The 18539-nt window shown below is 37.9% G+C and overlaps 2 protein-coding genes across 2 annotated transcripts; one reads left to right on the top strand and one right to left on the bottom strand.

The window, feature by feature from the left end:
- Window positions 1-8836: 8836 nt before the first annotated feature.
- Window positions 8837-12591, bottom strand: LOC147609987 (uncharacterized). The gene is made up of 3 exons (XM_086787238.1): window positions 11660-12591; window positions 11316-11563; window positions 8837-8890 (listed from the first exon to the last, which is right to left on the bottom strand). Exons 1-3 carry the CDS (start codon window positions 12501-12503, stop codon window positions 8837-8839), a joined length of 1146 nt encoding a protein of 381 aa, XP_086643364.1. The 5' UTR covers window positions 12504-12591.
- Window positions 12592-15432: 2841 nt separating this feature from the next.
- LOC147609986 (uncharacterized) lies at window positions 15433-17563 on the top strand. The gene is made up of 3 exons (XM_086787237.1): window positions 15433-15489; window positions 16873-17282; window positions 17366-17563. The coding sequence occupies exons 1-3, from the start codon at window positions 15433-15435 to the stop codon at window positions 17523-17525; spliced, it is 627 nt and encodes a 208-aa protein (XP_086643363.1). The 3' UTR covers window positions 17526-17563.
- Window positions 17564-18539: the final 976 nt, after the last annotated feature.

Genomic DNA, 18539 nt, shown 5'->3' with positions numbered 1-18539 from the left:
TATCTATGGAAAGCTCTTGATGCGTAGATCACGGATCTGTAATCTCCGCTCAAATCGGAGCTTATATGTAGAAGTTAGGGAGGTCCGAAAATTGTAAAATTGCCCCCTCCCCTTTTTGGGGAAAAAAGTGCACCCTTTGACCACTCTTACACCTCTCTTACAAACCATTGGTTTTTGCTTACATGGCGGGCTCCTATTTGTCAAAAAGTTAAACGTTTCCATAACCTCATGGCAAATTAAAGGGCCCAAAAAGACTCCATTGAGTTCCTAATGGCACCAAGAGACTTGAAATATCCGCACTGGGCGCTAATTACCAATTCATACATGCTTTGATTATGATCAAACTTTGCAAGCATGTGGGGTTGGGTCCCCCCCACATGTTTGCAAAGTTTGGTCCCCATCGGAGCATGTTTGGGTACGATGGTATGGGGAAGGCCCGGATTTTCCATGGCCTCTTAAGCACCAAGAGACTTGAAAAATCTGCACTGGGCGCTAATTACCAATCCAAACATGCTCTGATTGTGACCAATTCTTGCAAGCATATGGGGGTGGGTCCCCCCACATTCTTGCAAAGTTTGGTCCCCATCGGAGTATGTTTGGGTACGATTGTATGGTGAAGGCCCGAACTTTCCATGGCCTCTTAAGCAGCAAGAGACTTGAAAAATCTGCACCACCCTGGGCGCTAATTACTAATTCAAACATGCTCCGATTATGACCAAACTTTGCAAGCATGTGGGGGTGGGCTCCTCCCACATGCTTGCAAAGTTTGGTCTCCATCAGAGCATGTTTGGGTACGATGGTATAAGGAAGGCCTGGATTTTCCATGGCCTCTTAAGCACCAAGAGACTTGAAAAATCCGCACTGGGCACTAATTACCAATTCAAACATGCTCTGATTGTGACCAAACTTTGCAAGCATGTGGGGGTGGGTCCCCCCCACATGTTTGCAAATTTTGGTCTCCATCGGAGCATGTTTGGGTATGATGGTATAGGGAAGGCCCGGATTTTCCATGGCCTCTTAAGCACCAAGAGACTTGAAAAATGCACACTGGGCGCTAATTACCAATCCAAAATTGCTCCGATGAGGATCCAAACTTTGCAAAGCATGTGGGGGTGGGCCCCTCACACATGCTTGCAAAGTTGGGTCCCCATCGGAGCATGTTTGGGTACGATGGTATGGGGAAGGCCCGAATTTTCCATGGCCTCTTAACCACTTTGGCTATCATATCGTTTGTTGAAAATCACCATCACCATATTGTTTGTTGAAAATCACAAAACTTTTCAAGCATTGTGGGGGTGGGTCCCTCCCACATGCTTGCAAAGTTTGTTGGTTCCCATCGGAGCATGTTTGGGTATGATGGTATGGGGAAGGCCCGGATTTTCCATGGCCTCTTAAGCACCAAGAGACTTGAAAAATCCACACTGGGCGCTAGTTACCAATCCAAACATGCTCTGATTTGGGACCAAACTTTGCAAACATGTGGGGGTGGGCCCCTCCCACATGCTTGCAAAGTTGGGTGCCCATCGGAGCATGTTTGGGTACGATGGTATGGGGAAGGCCCGGATTTTCCATGGCCTCTTAACCACTTTGGCTATCATATCGTTTGTTGAAAATCACCATCACCATATTGTTTGTTGAAAATCACAAAACTTTTCAAGCATTGTGGGGGTGGGCCCCTCCCATATGCTTGCAAAGCTAAATGTTCTTGAAATCATAACATATAGGTACCTCTAACATTACTCTCTCTCTCTCTCTTTCTCTCTCTCTCTCTCTCTCTCTCTCTCTCTCTCTCTCTCTCTTGGGATAAGGAGTTATGTACACACTAACACATTGCACACTTTTGTTAGATATTGATAAAAGTTGCTTCCATATATGTGACGTTCAATACAAAATCCATGGAAAATACCAATAAATGTTCTTGAAATCATAACATATAGGTACCTCTAACATTACTCTCTCTACCTCTCTCTCTTTCTCTCTCTCTCTCTCTTTCTCTCCCTCTCTCTCCCTCTCTCTCTTTCTCTCTCTCTCTCTCTCTCTCCCTCTCTCTCTCTCTCTCTCTCTCTCTTGGGATAAGGAGTTATGTACACACCAACACATTGCACACTTTTGCAAGATATTGATAAAAATATCTTCTATACATGAGACATTTTGAAAAAAAAATCCATGGAAAACATCAATAAGTGTTCTTGGCAACCAATGATGCCCATCTCCATAACTCACATTCCATATGGGACACTAGCACTACTTGAAGTTTCATGATCTTGCTGGTTTGTGCTAGGTCGTGGAGGTCCCCCCCCAATTCAGATATTGATATGGGTTGGTCATGTTAGTCTGTGGTATGCCATAAGGATATGGCATCATTGTCGATGTCATTTCTACTCCACCTGGTGGTGGATACTAAGCAAGTTGTCAAGCTATCTTGGTAACTCCACGTGGTGGTGGATAGTAAGAAAGTTTTCAAGCTATAGAAGTAGCACCACGTGGTATATATGCGTCATGACACCCTTTTTCTATTCAATCTTCAAATACCCCCTTTAAATGGTTCTCTTCTTCTGTATGTAAAAAATGTGTAAAAAAGGGATTTTAAAGACCCCTTCTGTTGAACCCACGTGTTATTCTTACATATTTATGAGTGAACCCCCTCCCGTCCCTCCCCCCCGTGCGAGAATGAAATATTAGGTTGTGTGCTTGTTTGAATAATTTTCTTAAATACTTTTCCTTGAAACCATGTGGAACCTAGGTGTATGGGAGCATTTTGCAAATGAGCCAACTCTTGATTATAGCATAGCCAATCGTTTTCTATGCTTATACAATGTTAGCAAAGATCCTTTGCATGCCTTAGCTATGACACCAAGTCCCTGCAAAGCAATCAAGGACTAGTTCCCCCTCCATTATGAAAGTACTTCCCCCTCCATTGTGAAAGTACTTTCCCCTCCATTGTGAAAGTACTTTCCCCTCCATTGTGAAAGTACCAAGGATCCACCTACCAAAATGAAGAGAAACTTACGATCAATGTCTATCATTATATCGAATCATTACCAACAAAAAGCGCATAGTGTGTACCTTGCAGTCTCAACGGGTTGTTCAGTTGCACATCATAGTGGATGATTATCTCTCCCCCTAATATGAGTGACACGCTTCTTTTTACATTAGGGGAAATATGGACTACAAAAAGGGCCCTGTAAGGATTAGCTTAAGTTGCTAATTTTTTGGATTTAGAATGAATCGGGATGTAAATGAATGATAAGGGATGTGAATGGATGATAAGGGATGTGAGTGAATGATAAGGGATGTGAATGGATGTGATGTGATGTGAATTGGGATGTGATGGACAAGCTAATGAATACCTTACTTTTGGGTTCCTTTTTAGACTAGTAACTCCTAGATCCTCTCCTATTGTTACTCTCACTTTTTGAAAAAGTTACCACTATTTCTAGAGTCCATTCTCATTTTTGAATTTTTTATGTGTGATATTCCTTGGACCACTTGCCTTTTTTATGTGGTCCCACACTTCTCTCTTTCCCAGATTTGAAAAACGTAGGTATAAGGGACCCTAAAATTAGGGTTTTTTAAAATTTTTAAACTTTAACATTTTTTAATAAAAAAGGATCCGTATATCATATGTAACCTCCAAAATTATCTTTTCAAGGTCACTTTCAATCAATAACTACCTCTTCAAGTGACATACCTTTTCCATCATATCTCATGCATATATATGTGGTCCCATACCTCTCTTTTTCCCAAATATGAAAAACATGGGTATAAGGAACCCTAAAATTAGGGATGCTTTAATTTTAACATTTTGTAATAAAAAAATATCCCTCAATCATATATGTAACCTCCAAAAATACCTTTTCAAGGTCACTTTCAGTCAATAACTACCTCTTTAAGTCACATACCTTTTCCATCATATCTCATGCATATATATGTTATATATGTGGTCCCATACCTCTCTTTTTCCTAAATATAAAAAAACCAGATATAAGGGACCCTAAAATTAGGGGTTTTTAATTTTAACATTTTTAAATAAAAAAGGGTCCCTCAATGATATGTTACCCTCAGAAGTACCTTTTCAAGGTCATTTTCAACAAGAACTACCTCATCTTCCTTTAATCATCCTTTCATCTTACTGCTGACCTTAGTCTAAACCATGCCTCCTTTAGAAGATATTTCTAACACAAGGAAATGTAATATATATCTTCATAGTCGTGTAGAAAAGGAATATGCATCAATGAAACATCCTTACGTAAGACAACCATTGGATAATGCATCCACTTCTTTACTTAGGGCTCAGGGAAAGAACCATGTAGACTTATGGGTTGATGGTGTGCTCTATCCACTGTGACTCATTAACCTTAGATGCCACACCATTCACTGATCTGACTAGTTTAGTATGTTACATTTGTGATGGAAAAAATGGGCTTCTTGTATATTGTTATCATCTAACAGTCTGTGGGGCCGGGGCTTACATGCAACATATATACACATCAAATTTGCATCTTCAATCAAATATTGAAGATTTAACAAAACAAGTGCAAAATTTAGAGAGTAAGAATAAAGGGCATACAAATCAAGGAACAAGAGAAAGAATTAAATAATCTTAGGGTAAAATTAGATCATTTTAAGAAAACCCCAATCAATGCAAAGGAATGCCAAAGAGACCTATTAGAAATTGATAGGCTTGCAATAGGCATTGGTTTTAGGAAAAGGCTAATCATGGTAACAAGGTGAATAAGACTAATGAAGTGTTGAATAATTTAAATAAGAGTTCTACAACTAACACTTTTCTTCAACGTTTACATCAGGAACTTGTTGATTGAATTCAACACATACCCAGAGTCTTTTAAAAGATTGCATTAGGAAGCAAGACATGTTGGCTATTGTTCGTGACCCCAATTACAAGGGATTTTGTGATGTTTTGATGAAAGATATCATGAAGGACATTGAGGGAATTTTGAGTGCAAATGATATTCAGAGTGCTTCTGATGAAGCAGGTATAAGTCGCAAGGGCTATGAGTCCATCCGTGACATCAGAAAGGAGTTTTTTTGCACAACATGTCGAGGAAAAACTGCAAAGCAAGATGGAAGTTGTGGAAAGAGTTATGCAAGTGTACTTCTGATTATGACAACGATGCAAGTCTTCATAATAAGCGTGCAAAGTTTTGGGCTTGTTTTCACAAGATGGTGTTGATCATGCTATTAAGTACTACCAATGCTGAACAACAAAGCATATTCAAGACAACAGCATCGAGTTTACTCAACTGGTCATTGTTGTGGGGGGAAACATCAATCACCTATTACATGGTAAATTTTTATTATTATCAAGTTGTTACTATGATCTATATGTATTTATAATCACTCATGTAATTGCTTATTTCCAGCATATTGTTTACGCTCATCAATCATATTACTTGGAAAATTATGGTTCCGCACCCAAGGGATGGAGAAGTCACATTATAGGGCAAAGAGAATCTATTTCAAGAACACTTGTCATGATGAAGGGGTGACATGAATAAATTATCTCATTGAAATGTTTGATTGGTTTTTCCAATACACATTGAGTAGAAGCTTATTCAAGGAGAAAGCAAAGGCATCTCAAATTGCAAAACCAGTCCAACTCCGCATGAAGGAGACCAATAATAAGGCTAAATGGAACCAAAGTAGTTGGCCAACATGCCATGTTGCATGGCATTCTACAATGGTTAGAAATGATAAATTTTGGGTGAAACAACATTGAATTGTAAAGGACATTAATTTTTTTTTTGTTTCACCACTAAATTTTCATTTTTGAATATTTGACCTAATGTTCAAGTGCCTATAATCAGACTCTATGGCCTCATTTTTTCATTTCACTTTCACTCTCCTCACTTTCTCACCCATGGCTCGAACTAAGAATATTGCACTCTCCTCACTTTCTCACCCATGGCTCGAACTAATAATATTCCACCTCCACGACGAGGGAAACATGCTAGAAACATCCTCCCTACTATTATGGGTCCCCTTCCAACACGAGAGGAATTCCAACAAGCACGCAGAGGACAAGGAGGCTCAGTGAGGGGAGCACACTTGGTATTTTATATTTACAAGCAGAACCATAGCAACAAGTAGTAGAACCTCCACCAAAACCTCGCCGTGGTTGCCCCAAGGGACCTAACTGGAAGAAGGCTCCTCGTCCTCCAAGGCCTGCACCAAGGAGGAGGAGGAAATATGGAGTCAAGGTACTCGAAGAGATACACATATTTCAAAAATTTGTGGATCTCCTTATTCCCAAGGTGCCTTTCACACGTCTTGTAACAGAAATCCTATATGGTTACTGTCAAGACTATCCTGTGCAAAGCCTTGCCTTGGGAGCTTTACAAGAAGCTGTAGAAGCTTTTTTGGTGACCTTTTTTGATGATGCAAACCTCTATGCTATCCATGCTAAGAGGGTTGCTATAATGACAAAGGATCTTAAATTAGCTAGACTTTTGCATCATCAAGACTTGTAATCAGTAGTGCTACTATGTAAGAATTTATCTTTATCAACAGAAAGCTCAAGTTTTTTTGTCTTGTCTCATTTCAAGCTTGTATAGTCATGGATTTTTGTTTTGGGACACATTTTGAAATATGTAAGTTTGAAATATATTTTATCAATGTACCATGTGAAAAATTAAACTAGATTGTAGCATGTTTCTCATAGTGCAATTTTTTGTAAATTCTTCGGACGATGGCTATATTGACAAGGACCATAGGATTGTAGCCTCCTTGCAAGAACGGCAGACCATAGGATTGTAGCCTCCTTGCAAGAACGGCGGACTTGCTAATGAAGATAATTTTCTCCGCATTCTTGGAGATGCTAGGCAAGCACAACACTTTAGATAAGGCCTTGAGAGAAAAAAGTTGAAATCCTCCCAAGGGCTAAAAGCATTGTGCACAAACACAATGTCTTTAGTTGGAATACCGCCCATGTAATGGGCCAATCCTGAATTAGTTCCAAAGGGATCCCTTATGCTGCCCTTACGATGTGCCTAGGCATCCAACTCCATGACATGCTACATACAAACCACCTTTTAGTAATCAATCATGCCATGAATAGGAGTAAAAAACTAGGGATTATTAACTTACCGAGTGTAGTTCATCAGATGCTATCATATCTAACTGATCAATGTTAATTGATGACTTGTGCTCCTCCAATTGTTGAGGAGGCGAATGCACTAAGCTAACTTGGGGAAAGCTAGCCTATACTTCTTTGAATTCCTCCTCGGGCACCTGACCCTGCTCAACTTCTTGTATTTTCCCTTGAACAAATTGGACACTCTTTAATACCATACCATCAATTGGTACAAGTTTCTCCATCATGTATTGAGAGGATTTGTTGTCAAGTGAACAATCTAGCTCGATGGCAAGGAGAGACAAGCACTTATCTTCCTTTACGTTAAACATTTTTTCTAAGTCCTACAAGAAGAGAAACTCCTCTCCATCTACTACTACAGAGTCAAGCGTACTTAGTGCTAACTCGGGCATATCTGGTGCTACCCCTATCTCATCGGCCTCATCCGCAGGTGCATCCACAGTCAACATTGCTCCCTCCACTGATGACCCTTCTCCACTGGCCCCGTGAGGTGGTACCTTTAGCTTTTTTGCCTCTTTGTGTTGTCAAAGAATAACCAAGGCCAGAGCTTGGACTTTGGATCTATATCCTTGCCCTTAACTAAATCGACTAGAGAAATGTCACCAACCTCAACCTCATCACATCGGACTCATTCATTTAACATGAGAATGAATATTGAGATCCATGACAAAACATTGGTGCCGATGTTTCCCTTACCAAGTGCAGCCATTTCCTGAGTGGAGAGCACCTTAAAGTGCCCATATTCTTGCATAGCTTATGCTTTGTGTTGTCAAAGAATAACCAAGGCCAGAGCTTGCTCTGCTACTTAATCAAGGAGCTTGGACTTTGGATCTATCTCCTTGCCCTTAACTAAATCAACTAGAGAAATGTCACCAATCTCAACCTCATCACATTGGACTCATTCATTTAACATGAGAATGAATGTTGAGATCCATGACAAAACGTTGGTGCCGATGTTTCCTTACCAAGTGGAGCCATTTCTTGAGTGGAGAGCACCTTAAAGTGCCCATATTCTTGCACAGCTTGTTGGTACCTACGCAATCTCTTAGGATATTTTGCATCGGTTTTGTTGATGTAGCGTAGAAGCTCGCATCCAAAGAGTGTTATTGTTAGGGATGATCATAGCAAAGGGCTTTATGTATGTTTCCATGTACTCCAAGGTCTCCTTGTAGTCTTGTTTAGTGTGAGGAGGATAGTTGCTTTGAAGTCAATGGTGCGAGAGAAAATGTGAAATAGTTATTGCTGGCTAGCCCACTCATTCCTCTCTAGGAATGCAAGAAATTTCATATACGCCATGGAATGCTCCATTGGGATCACGATGAGAGTGTAATCCAAGCTATGGGAGTGTATGCTAGCAAAGTGCTCGCGAGTGCTAGTGCTACAAATGACACAAATGAGGGAGGTTCCCTATTTATAGAAAAAAATAGGGTTTGAAATTGACAATTTCACAGTTAACGAAAAGGGCCGACCACCCAAAATACTTTATTAAATGTAGTCATTTTAATTAAAATAATTAATCCAAGTAATATATTTAATCAAACGTATCCAAATAATAATTTTATACAAACTTATCCAAATTAAACTTATTTTGATCATTCAAGCTTGATCCAAATAGTTCATGCCATTCATTACATTATCGACCAAAAAGGAAAAAGTTGGATTACAATGAAAAAACATTACAATGACATTACCCAATTACACTCATAATTGCAATTCCACACCCTAGTCCCTCCAAGAATCATGAACCTTGAAAGACTTCTCCATACGTCTACCAATCTACACAAACACATATGATCTCCATCGCAAATCACTGATGGCGATGGTGGATATCCAATCCGAAATGAGTCCGAATCGCATCACAAACACATATGAACCACTGCCACAATGCCTTCATTTTGAGTTTTCTTGAAAGCTTGCAATATTACCTTCCAATGATGTTCCGCCAATGATGTTCCGAAACACCGAAAGATTTGGATTTGTGTGGCCCTCTTGAGCTTGGCTATAAGTAACCCAATCATTAACCCTAAATATCTCTCCAACCCACATACCTTGCTCATTTCTAAAGTTGTTAAGAACATACTCAAAGATGGAATCACTAGGTCTCTTATTCGATGTTTCCATGGCTAAGAACTTGCTTAGAAGAGAATAAAGTGACTTAAGTTGTATTCGAGGAGGAATAAGGAGGTTAGAAGTCTGCTAGAGGATTAGACAAGAGCTTAGAGAGCCATTAAACCTTGCAACAAGATTTACAGGTGGTTAGAGAGGGACTAAAGAGGTTATAGAAAGATTAGTAGAGATATGGAAGCTTGCAAGTGGGTTAGAAACTTGTTGCAAAAGATTAAGGAAAGACTAAAGATACAAAAGAGGATTGGAGAGAGATTACAAGCTCACAACAAAGACTAGAAAGAGATTAGAAGGCTTCATTCAAGATTAGAGAGGGATTAGAGAGGTTATAGCAAGATTACATAGGGATTAGAGAGCTCTAGGACTAATGGTTTAAAGGTGCAATTATTTTAAGAGCATAGAAAGGGGCTAGGAAGCTTGAAGAATCCTTTTTTCACTATAGAATAATATGGAAGCAACATCCAGCCATTTGAAAGTACAACTAAACCATCAAAAATACAACCCATTTTTGAAAATGCTAAAATATCTCAAAAAACACTATTTTTTAAACTAAAAAGAGTATGAGCTCCTAAAAAGCTAAAAAAAAACTGTTAAAAAGTGCAAGTTTTACACTTCAATACTTTGAAAGATGATAGAGCTGCTCATAAAATCACACATTTTTTGAGGAAAAAATACTCAATTTGCAATAAAATAATAATGTCCACAAAATTGGTTACAATGAGAGGTCTTATGCCTCTCGTGTTAAATCTTTGACTTTCTCCAGAAGAATTTTTTTGGTTTGTTCTCGTAGATGACCCGACTTTTTCAAGGTAAAACCATAAACAAGAACTTCCACATCCTCCATGCTTAGGCTATCCACGCGACGTTGACTACGATTTGCTTTCTTTCCCTTTTTATTTACTCGAATCATCTCTGGATAATATTTTCCTGATAATGCATCATCTCCATTGACCTTGTACCAGTGGACCTCAATTGAGCTTACTTTTCCATTTTCCTCAAGGACTTTAAGTACCTTTGCCAACCAAAAAGGACATCCGCTTTCATCATCTGTTGCTAACACTGCAATCATTGCACCTACAGTGAGCTCCTCAATATTTCCTTCCCACATTTCCTTCTCTTGCAGTCGTCGTTGACTAGTCCTTCTAGCACCAACATACGCTTCGCGAGTCTCCCCATGCACCAATGTTTGCAATTCTTCAGGCAATTCTGTTTGTTGATTTGGCATTTGAATATTATCATCACGGTCTTCAAGTTCTTGTACTCTCCAAAGAAAGGGCTCCAGATTTATCAGTGATCTTGAATTGCTTTGAACTTCCTCAATCAAGATTTCTTGCTCATGAAAAAATGTATTCCACCATCCAAGTGAGCAAGCTGGAAAATACACATGTGCTGATTGTATGGTCTCTTTAATTTCTATCAAACATTGCTGATAATTGATGGGTCGCTTTTCTTTTTGAGCTTTTGCTGCTTCAATGCTTGATGCCAAAAGCATTTTTGCTGCCTGAAGAATTTGTCGTTCTGGGACACTGAGTAAAAACTTCAAACCATCCTGAGGATGCCATGCCTCTGAGTTAGAGTACTTCTTACACCACAAACGTGTTTCAGCTTCTTTTTCTTTTATTTTGAATTGATGTTGGAAACTATGGTCATGAAGCTGAGCGAATGCAGGGCTTGCAAAATCTCCACCTGTTGCAAACTCTCTAAAATCATAGGTGCCTTTCAAAACATGAATTTCTGGCGTAGGATCATAAGCTTCTTTAAGAATTATGCACACCTCTGGAAGGTCAAATGCACTTTTCCTAGCAAGTTTGACTGAAAACCTACTAAACATCTGATCAATTTGATCATGAGTGTGACCCACCAACAAAAATCCAAGTTTGACCTTTTTGAAAACTTTCTGCTGCACCAACATACTCAAATAAGCAAGCACTATTTGATTTTTGTTTTCCCTTGCCGTATTATCTAGCTGCACATAAAGTGTGCTAGGTAATTCTCCTTGCCATTCACTTACTATTTTCTGAATTATGGTGATGGTCAAGTTAGGGTCGTTGTGTAAATTTGGAAAGTTTATAAAAACTTTTGACGTCATGATGCCATTGAAGATGAGGGCTCCAACAACGTGTAGTTGTATGAAATTCTCTTCCTTCAAATTCTTTGGAGCACGCATAAAATGGGGTATCAATGTCTTCTTTTGATCCATTCCATCTATGACTAATCCCAAATACATTTCTTTCTGCTCAAGGCACTTCTTTCGATGCTTTGCTAGCTTTTGACGCTCTGTACTTTGTTGTTCTCGATGAGCTTTAAGTGCTTGTAGAATAGGACCTGAAAACTCAAAACAATGTAAAGCTAGTTTAAATTATACCACTTGGAATTCTCATTCATAAATTAAAACGTACAAAAAACACAAATCAAACATACCTTTTTCTTCAAATGTCTTTGCAACATCTCTTTTGGCTTTGAGCTCTGCACAAATTTGACAAATCCCCATTCTAGTTTTCTTGGGAATTTTCACATCAGCAAAATATTGTTTCCAAACTCTAAGAAATGAAGTAAATGAAAGAGATGACATGTTTCTTCCTTTCAACGTTTCCACGTAGAGGTTGTAAACTTCTCCCTTTGTAAAATTATCAGGCAAATGGGTGAATTTTGAATTTGGCATGCGCTCACCATTGTAAGTGACAAATCGTTCCATCCAGCTCTTGAGAAAACACAGCTGAGGAGTCTCACGTGTACTAAATGAGTACCGTGAATCTTCTTCCACCCGTTGCAACTGCTTTAAGATCTTTTGCATCCGCTGATTGCTTAAACAAAACACTTGAAAAAAACACTTTCGACACACAATCGTGCCAGAAACTGTATATTTTATCTTCTCTCCAGACCTTAATAAAAAACCATGTAATGCTGTATTTTGTTGAGCACGTTTTAAAGCAAAGAAGTTTTCACGTTCCTGCTTAATTTTTCTGAATCCAAGTGTCCTCAAGCAGTTTTTTTTACAACAATACACCCTACATGCCTCTCTCAATGCATTGCGATGCAAAAACTTGTCTTTTCTTCTCAAGGGAGTGGTTGTCTCCACACGAATAGGCTGAACTAATGATGGAGAAACTGGAACATCGGTATCAGAATTTGATAAATTAGCAAATAGTGGGCTTGTAACATCATCATCACTGATAGATTGGCTCAGACTTTTAGGAGTGAGTACGGATACAGGCACTTGAAAAGAGCAAAATGAGCTTGAGAGAGACTTTTGTTGCCCTGCCATGACTAGGAACTTCACACCTCTAAGTTTCTCTAAAAAACAATGGTCTAAGCTACAAAGTGGAGTGTAATCTCAAATCCAAATAACTTACTTTTAATGCTTAGATTCAAAAATAATAATATTAATATAAATATTAAAATTTATTAATTATTATAAAATATGGGACTTAAAAGATGAGAGGAAGTCCTTTTTAGAGACACATTCCAAGGGTCTGCCGCTAAGAGAGCCACAAGAGCATTTTTTTAAATTTGGAGCATTTTTCTTGAGTTTAATTCTGTAAGGTATGCATTTTCTTGATTACTTTGTTATTTGTTACAATTTTGAATTTTTCTTTCATTGTCATTTGGTTCAAAGTTTGCTACGAGGAAATTATGGCTAAGAAGAAAAACAAAAATATTATCTAAGGAGGTAAGTGATTTCAAAAATAGACTTTTTTTAAAAAGGTATTTTTTTGAAAGAATTGTTTGTCTTTTAAATACACAAAAATACCAAAACGAAGATTTCATACGTAAATTAAGAAAAAAAGAGGTTGAAAAAATAATATTTTATAAAATAAAGATTTAATCAATAATTTTTAAAAATTATAATGACTTCATTTTTTAAAAAGCTAATTCTTGTGTTGTATTCTGGAATACAACACAAAAATCGATAAGTTGCCATGTTTCTTGTGTATTAAGTAGTTTGTATTCTAGAATACAAAGCTTGAAGTCACATTTTTAAAAATTTAACACTTATGCACTTTGAGATTGTATTCCAGAATCCATTGCTTGTACAAGTTGTATTTTGGAATACAGCTTCTCTCAACACTTGAGTTGTATTCCAGAATATGAAGCTTTTACAAGCTGTATTCAAAAATATATTTTTTCTCTGTACTTGAGATTGTATTCCAGAATACACAATTTCAACAAGTTGTATTCTAGAATACAACTTCTCTGTACTTGAGACTGTATTCCAGAATACACAGTTTCAACAAGCTGTATTCTAGAATGCAACTTCTTTCTGCACTTGAGTTGTATTCCAGAATACACAGCTTCAGCAAGTTGTATACTGGAATACAACTCTCTACACTTGAGTTGTATTCTAGAATACAGAGCTTCAATAAGCTGTTTTCTGGAATACAACTTTTTTTTACACTTGAGTTGTATTCCAGAATACACATCTTCATCAAGTTGTATTCTGGAATACAACTTCTCTCTTCACTTGAGTTGTATTCCAGAATACACGGCTTCGGCAAGCTGTGTTCTACTGTAAACCAAACTCAATGTAAACCATTAGAATAGACCTTCATGCAAAAAAGATTTGCTTTTTATCTAATTTTAGAAGACATGCAAAGAAAGCAAAAGCTCTCGAGTTCGCGTCGCGCGCGCGACTAAAAAACAGCAAACTGTAGTTTTCACATAAAAAACAGAGGAGGAGCAGCCCGGGAGTATTTCAACCAGGTGTCCTGGGGTTTTACCCCCCTTTTGAAGCCAACGGAACGGTCAGAATCTCCATCAGAGCAACGTAGCAGAAGATAGATTTTGGGATAAAGCAAAAGCTCTTGAGTTCGCATCGCGCGCGCGCGGCAAAAAAACAGCAAACTGTAGTTTTAATATAAAAAACGGAGGAGGAGCGACCTGCAAGTATTTCAAGCAGGTGTCCTGGAGTTTTACCCCCCTTTTGAAGCCAACGGAGTGGTCAGAATCTTCATCAGAGCAACGTAGCAGAAGATAGATTTTGGGGGTAAATTTTTCTCAAATTGTGTTCAAGAAAGAGGTTCTGTAAGTACTTTGATGATACAAAGGATCCTAATTGTTTTGGGTTTGATCTATTCATCTCTTAGTGCTTTCTCCTCTCTTTTATATCTGTGTATTGTGGTTAGAAGCTTCTTGTGAGTTGTATTCTGGAATACACAGCTCTAGAAAGTCATTTATTGAAATTCAATTACAAAACACATCTTTGGAGGAAACAACCTGTTGTATTCTAGAATACATCTCTCTCTCCCTCTTTTTCTCTAGTGTGCTGAGGAGCTCTCTCTCTTACATTCCTATCTCATGTTTGCTTACACATCTAGGTCCGTTCTTGCATGGAGGTTAACACACACTCTCTCTCTCTCTCTCTTTCTCTCTATGTCTATTTGTTCTCTTTCACTTTTTGTCTTTCTCGTTTGTTTGCCCTACATACACATTTACTAATCTTAAATGTTGTTTCATTTAACAAATCATATTTTTGAAAAATATGATTTTATCTCTATTTTTTTATCTTAGCAATGAGATAATGATTTTTTATTGTCTTGTTTAGGTTTAAGATGGCCTCACCAATACGTGATGCTCGAACTTCTAAGAAGCAAAAGAAAAGTAATCAAGCAACTGCATCTGTCCCTGTGGGTGGCTCAGGACGTTCAGGAGTCTTGACACCTTCTCGATCTCAACCTGCTCCAGTTAGTCCTCACTTTCAAGCACCTCGAGTGACTGTGACTCTTCCAAACCCTGATAAACGTCCAAGTGAGCCAAGAAGACAACTTTTAGCAGCTCACCAGTTTCCAGAGTTACAAGATCAACCACCATCAAGCAGAATGGTTTTAGCTACTCATGGACTTCCTCCATCATCTCAAGGAACCACACCTTTAACTCAACATCAACAGAAAAAGTCCTCAAGCATGGAAGCTACAACTCTTTGGAGTAGTGCAAGAGGTAAAGCACGAGAAGGATTTGCTTGGACAATTCAATTTGGCATGGTAGGTAAGCACAAGACAATCGTTGAGCCAAACACACCTTTCCTTTCTATTGCGGAAGAAAAAGGAGACTCTGAAAATACAAAGTATTTAACTTATGGTCGCATTGTTGAAGTCAAAGAAAGTATATCTCGTGGGATCATTCATCATCTGGTAGACAACAACAAAGGAAAGTTTCTTGCAGTTAGAGTTTTCTCTGCTAATTTTCGGCTTGAAGAGATGAATCTTGTTTCTACCCAGCAAGAGTTTAGAGATGCAATGATTACTCGCAAACGGGTATGGATATCTTTCTCTCGACCTTTTTTTCATTAGTGTTAAAAAAATTTCTTATCTTTGTGTATTCTAGAATATGTAGAGAACTGTTATTCTTTTTTAAGTTTGTTTGAGTCATGTCTTTCAAACTTATATATTGAAATACGTAGAGGTCAAGTCAACTCTAGTTTGCATGTATTCTAATAAACATGAAGTTTGTCTAGTCTAGTTTGTATGTATTCTAGTATACACGTAGTTCAAAAAACTTCTTATCTTTGTGTATTCTAGAATACATTGAGAACTATTCTTTGTTTTTTAGTCTATTTAATTCTTGTCTTTCTAGCTCATATCTTGAAACACTTAGAGGAATAGTCAAGTCTAGTTTGTATGTATTCTAGTATACAAGAAGTTTGTCTGCTCTAGCATATGCTAGAATGCATTCTAGTATACAAGAAGTTTGTTTTGTTTAGTTTGAATGAATTTTAGCAAGAAGGAAGTTTGGCTTACTTTTTATGTCTGGTTTAATGAGTTTACCATGTATTCTAGTATACAAAGAAATGGTTAAAGTGTTCTTACTTTTACATAAGTTACTCTTTGGTTCTTACTTTTAAGTTCACTCTATCAAGTCTTAAAATCCTCTTCTACTTAGAATGACTTTTTCTTTTTCTTTTTTTGTAGTCTTTTTCTGAAGCATTTCAAGAGCATCATGATAATTTGTACAATTCCAACCACTCCACTGATGATTCTGATTATGAAGAGAATGAAGGTACAGACATAGATGACTCAGAAGAAGATGTTGAAGTTCTTGAAGAGACTTCTGGGTCAAAGTCTCAAGATGTGAGTGATACTTTGCTTTCTGGACCTGGAGCTCCAAAGTCTGATCCTTCAGAATCTTCTGGTCTTAATACCATAAGAAATAAAGCCAAAAAGTTTCATATGGTTGATGAGAGACCCTTAATTTTACTAGTGTCTAATATAGAACGTCCTCCATTAGATCCTGTTTCAAATAAGAGACCACTAGAAGTTCGAACCATTGTCCCTGGACATGTGAGTAATCTTAAAGTAATGATGAAGGAGAAACCAACAACAAATGTTTTACCCCTTCTTGTTCTTGTGGATAAGTCTTCTTGTGTTAAGAAAGAGAGTTTTGAGAGATCAAAAATCAATCAATACAAATACTTTGTCTTGGGGGGAACTCACTCTCTCATTGCTAAAAAAGAGTTATGTGCTGAGTATCCTCATGTAGAGAGCTATAAGACAGTCCTAGCATGGGTCTATGCTGGGTTAGGTGATGATGATGCAAAGCTACTTGCCCTTGATCACAACATTGATTCCGAGATGCGACTATCCATGTCTTTCTTACAAAAGATAAGATTTTTTCACAACGAGTGGATCAATCATATTCAGCAAGGTCATAAAGTTTATGAAGCTTTCAAAATCAAGCTTTGTGAGCAAGTTGGTCTTGTCACAAAGAAGTCAAGCAAAGCTGGACGCTCTGGAAAAACAAATGTTCGAGGTCATGACAATTTCTTTCAGTTAGCCTTTCGTGATGGAGAGATATGGGATCTACAAGAAGACATTTTCAAGCTTTGGGAGGAAGGTAAAATCAAAGGGCAAAAAGTAAAGCTCCCACCTGGAAGTCAAAAGGGCAAAGGAACAGGGAATGAGGACACTTTGAAGCCAATTCCTGAAGAAATGCGTATCACGAATTGGCGAGCAATGCAAGGAATACGCGAGAAAAATATTATCATACCCATCTTGGCACGAGTGAAAGGAGGTTCTTTGACACTCGATGAAATGGCAAAGGAATTAGAACAGTACGTTGCTAATTCTTCTTTTTAAATCTACTTATTTTATTTCATGTAAAGTTGTTTTTTTATTTTGTGTTTTTTTGAAACAGGCAAAAGACTTTCTTGTACATGCAAAGAATCATGATTGAAAAACTTAATTGCAAGGATTGGAACGAGGTTCAAATGTTTCATCCCATCACTAGTCAGCCAAGCTCCTTAGAGCGTTTCATTTATCTTTTCAAAAATGCAGTAAGTAAACTACATATTTGAATAGATTTTTTTTTATTTAAGTGTTTTTGAAGGTTTTGTAAAAATTTAGATCAAATATTTTAAAAAATTGATTTTGTTTTTTGTATGTGTATTCTAGAATATATTTAATGTTTACTTATTTTCATTTTAACAAGTCTCGAGCACCTCGTGCTCCCATAAAGAGCATTCCTCAAGAGTTTGAGCAACATTTGAGTCGCGCAAGGGCAGAGCGGAAGAGATTAGAAGAGGCACAAACTTTGGAGACCATTCAAGAGGCAAATATTTTCATTTCTGATGATGTGTCTGCAGAACCAGTTCAATATTTTGTTCATGAAGGCAAAGTAGAGAACATGGAATCGTTTGTGACTGCACAACATTTTACTTTAGCCATTGCTGATGCTCCGTATGGATTTAAGGCACCACACTCAATACACGATGAAGTAAAGTATGGTGTAAGTGCATATAAAAGAGTCATCGACGCTTTCAAAAAGGTCACAACGGCTGAATCATGGGCACTGGTAAAATCACATTTTTGGAGGGATTTTTGGGGATAAAATCACATTTTTGGAGGGATTTTTGGGGATAAAATCATAGCGCTTTTTTGGGGATAAAATCACATTTTTGGAGGGATTTTTTTTCAAATTTTAGGGTTACTTTTTAGCCGTGAAGAACTGGTGGGGGCCAAGGGAAGCTCCAAGGTCTTCTCCAAGGCTCTAATGTTGCTAGCTTAGAGGTCACCCCCCAAGAGGCTCCAAGGTCTTCTCTGCACTTAACTCTCATAGGAAAGGAGGGAAACAAAGAGAAGTCAAAAGGATTCTATGTCTACAAGCTCTCGAGGTGAGAGGACATCTTATAAAAAGATCAATTTGTTAATCTGTAAGATCCCTGTCTTCCTAGGCTCCTTAACCGGATATTCATGCAAACTTAAAAATAGTCACACCACTTACACACCCAATATGAAATTACCTTTTTTTCACAGAATAAGCTATCTTTAAAAACAATCATTTAATGAAACCATTGAGTCACTGATCCTAA

Source organism: Cibotium barometz, chromosome 50 (assembly GCF_041138505.1).
Source record: "Cibotium barometz isolate CiBa-2024 chromosome 50, ASM4113850v1, whole genome shotgun sequence".
NCBI lineage: Eukaryota > Viridiplantae > Streptophyta > Polypodiopsida > Cyatheales > Cibotiaceae > Cibotium > Cibotium barometz.
The sequence above is the reverse complement of the archived record's forward strand: the minus strand, read 5'-3'. Positions and strand labels throughout refer to the sequence as shown.

Bases quoted from the DNA above. Each gene is read 5' to 3' on its own strand.
- LOC147609986 (XM_086787237.1), top strand. From the start codon at position 15,433: ATGAATCTTGTTTCTACCCAGCAAGAGTTTAGAGATGCAATGATTACT. The intron at 15,490-16,872 runs GTATGGATATCT...AATCATATTCAG, and splicing joins CAATGATTACTCGCAAACGG to CAAGGTCATAAAGTTTATGA. The intron at 17,283-17,365 runs GTACGTTGCTAA...TTTTTGAAACAG, and splicing joins ATGGCAAAGGAATTAGAACA to GCAAAAGACTTTCTTGTACA.
- LOC147609987 (XM_086787238.1), bottom strand. From the start codon at position 12,503: ATGGCAGGGCAACAAAAGTCTCTCTCAAGCTCATTTTGCTCTTTTCAA. The intron at 11,564-11,659 runs GTATGTTTGATT...TTGAGTTTTCAG, and splicing joins AAAGACATTTGAAGAAAAAG to GTCCTATTCTACAAGCACTT. The intron at 8,891-11,315 runs GTTTTTATAAAC...GTGTTTGTGTAG, and splicing joins ATGGCATCATGACGTCAAAA to ATTGGTAGACGTATGGAGAA.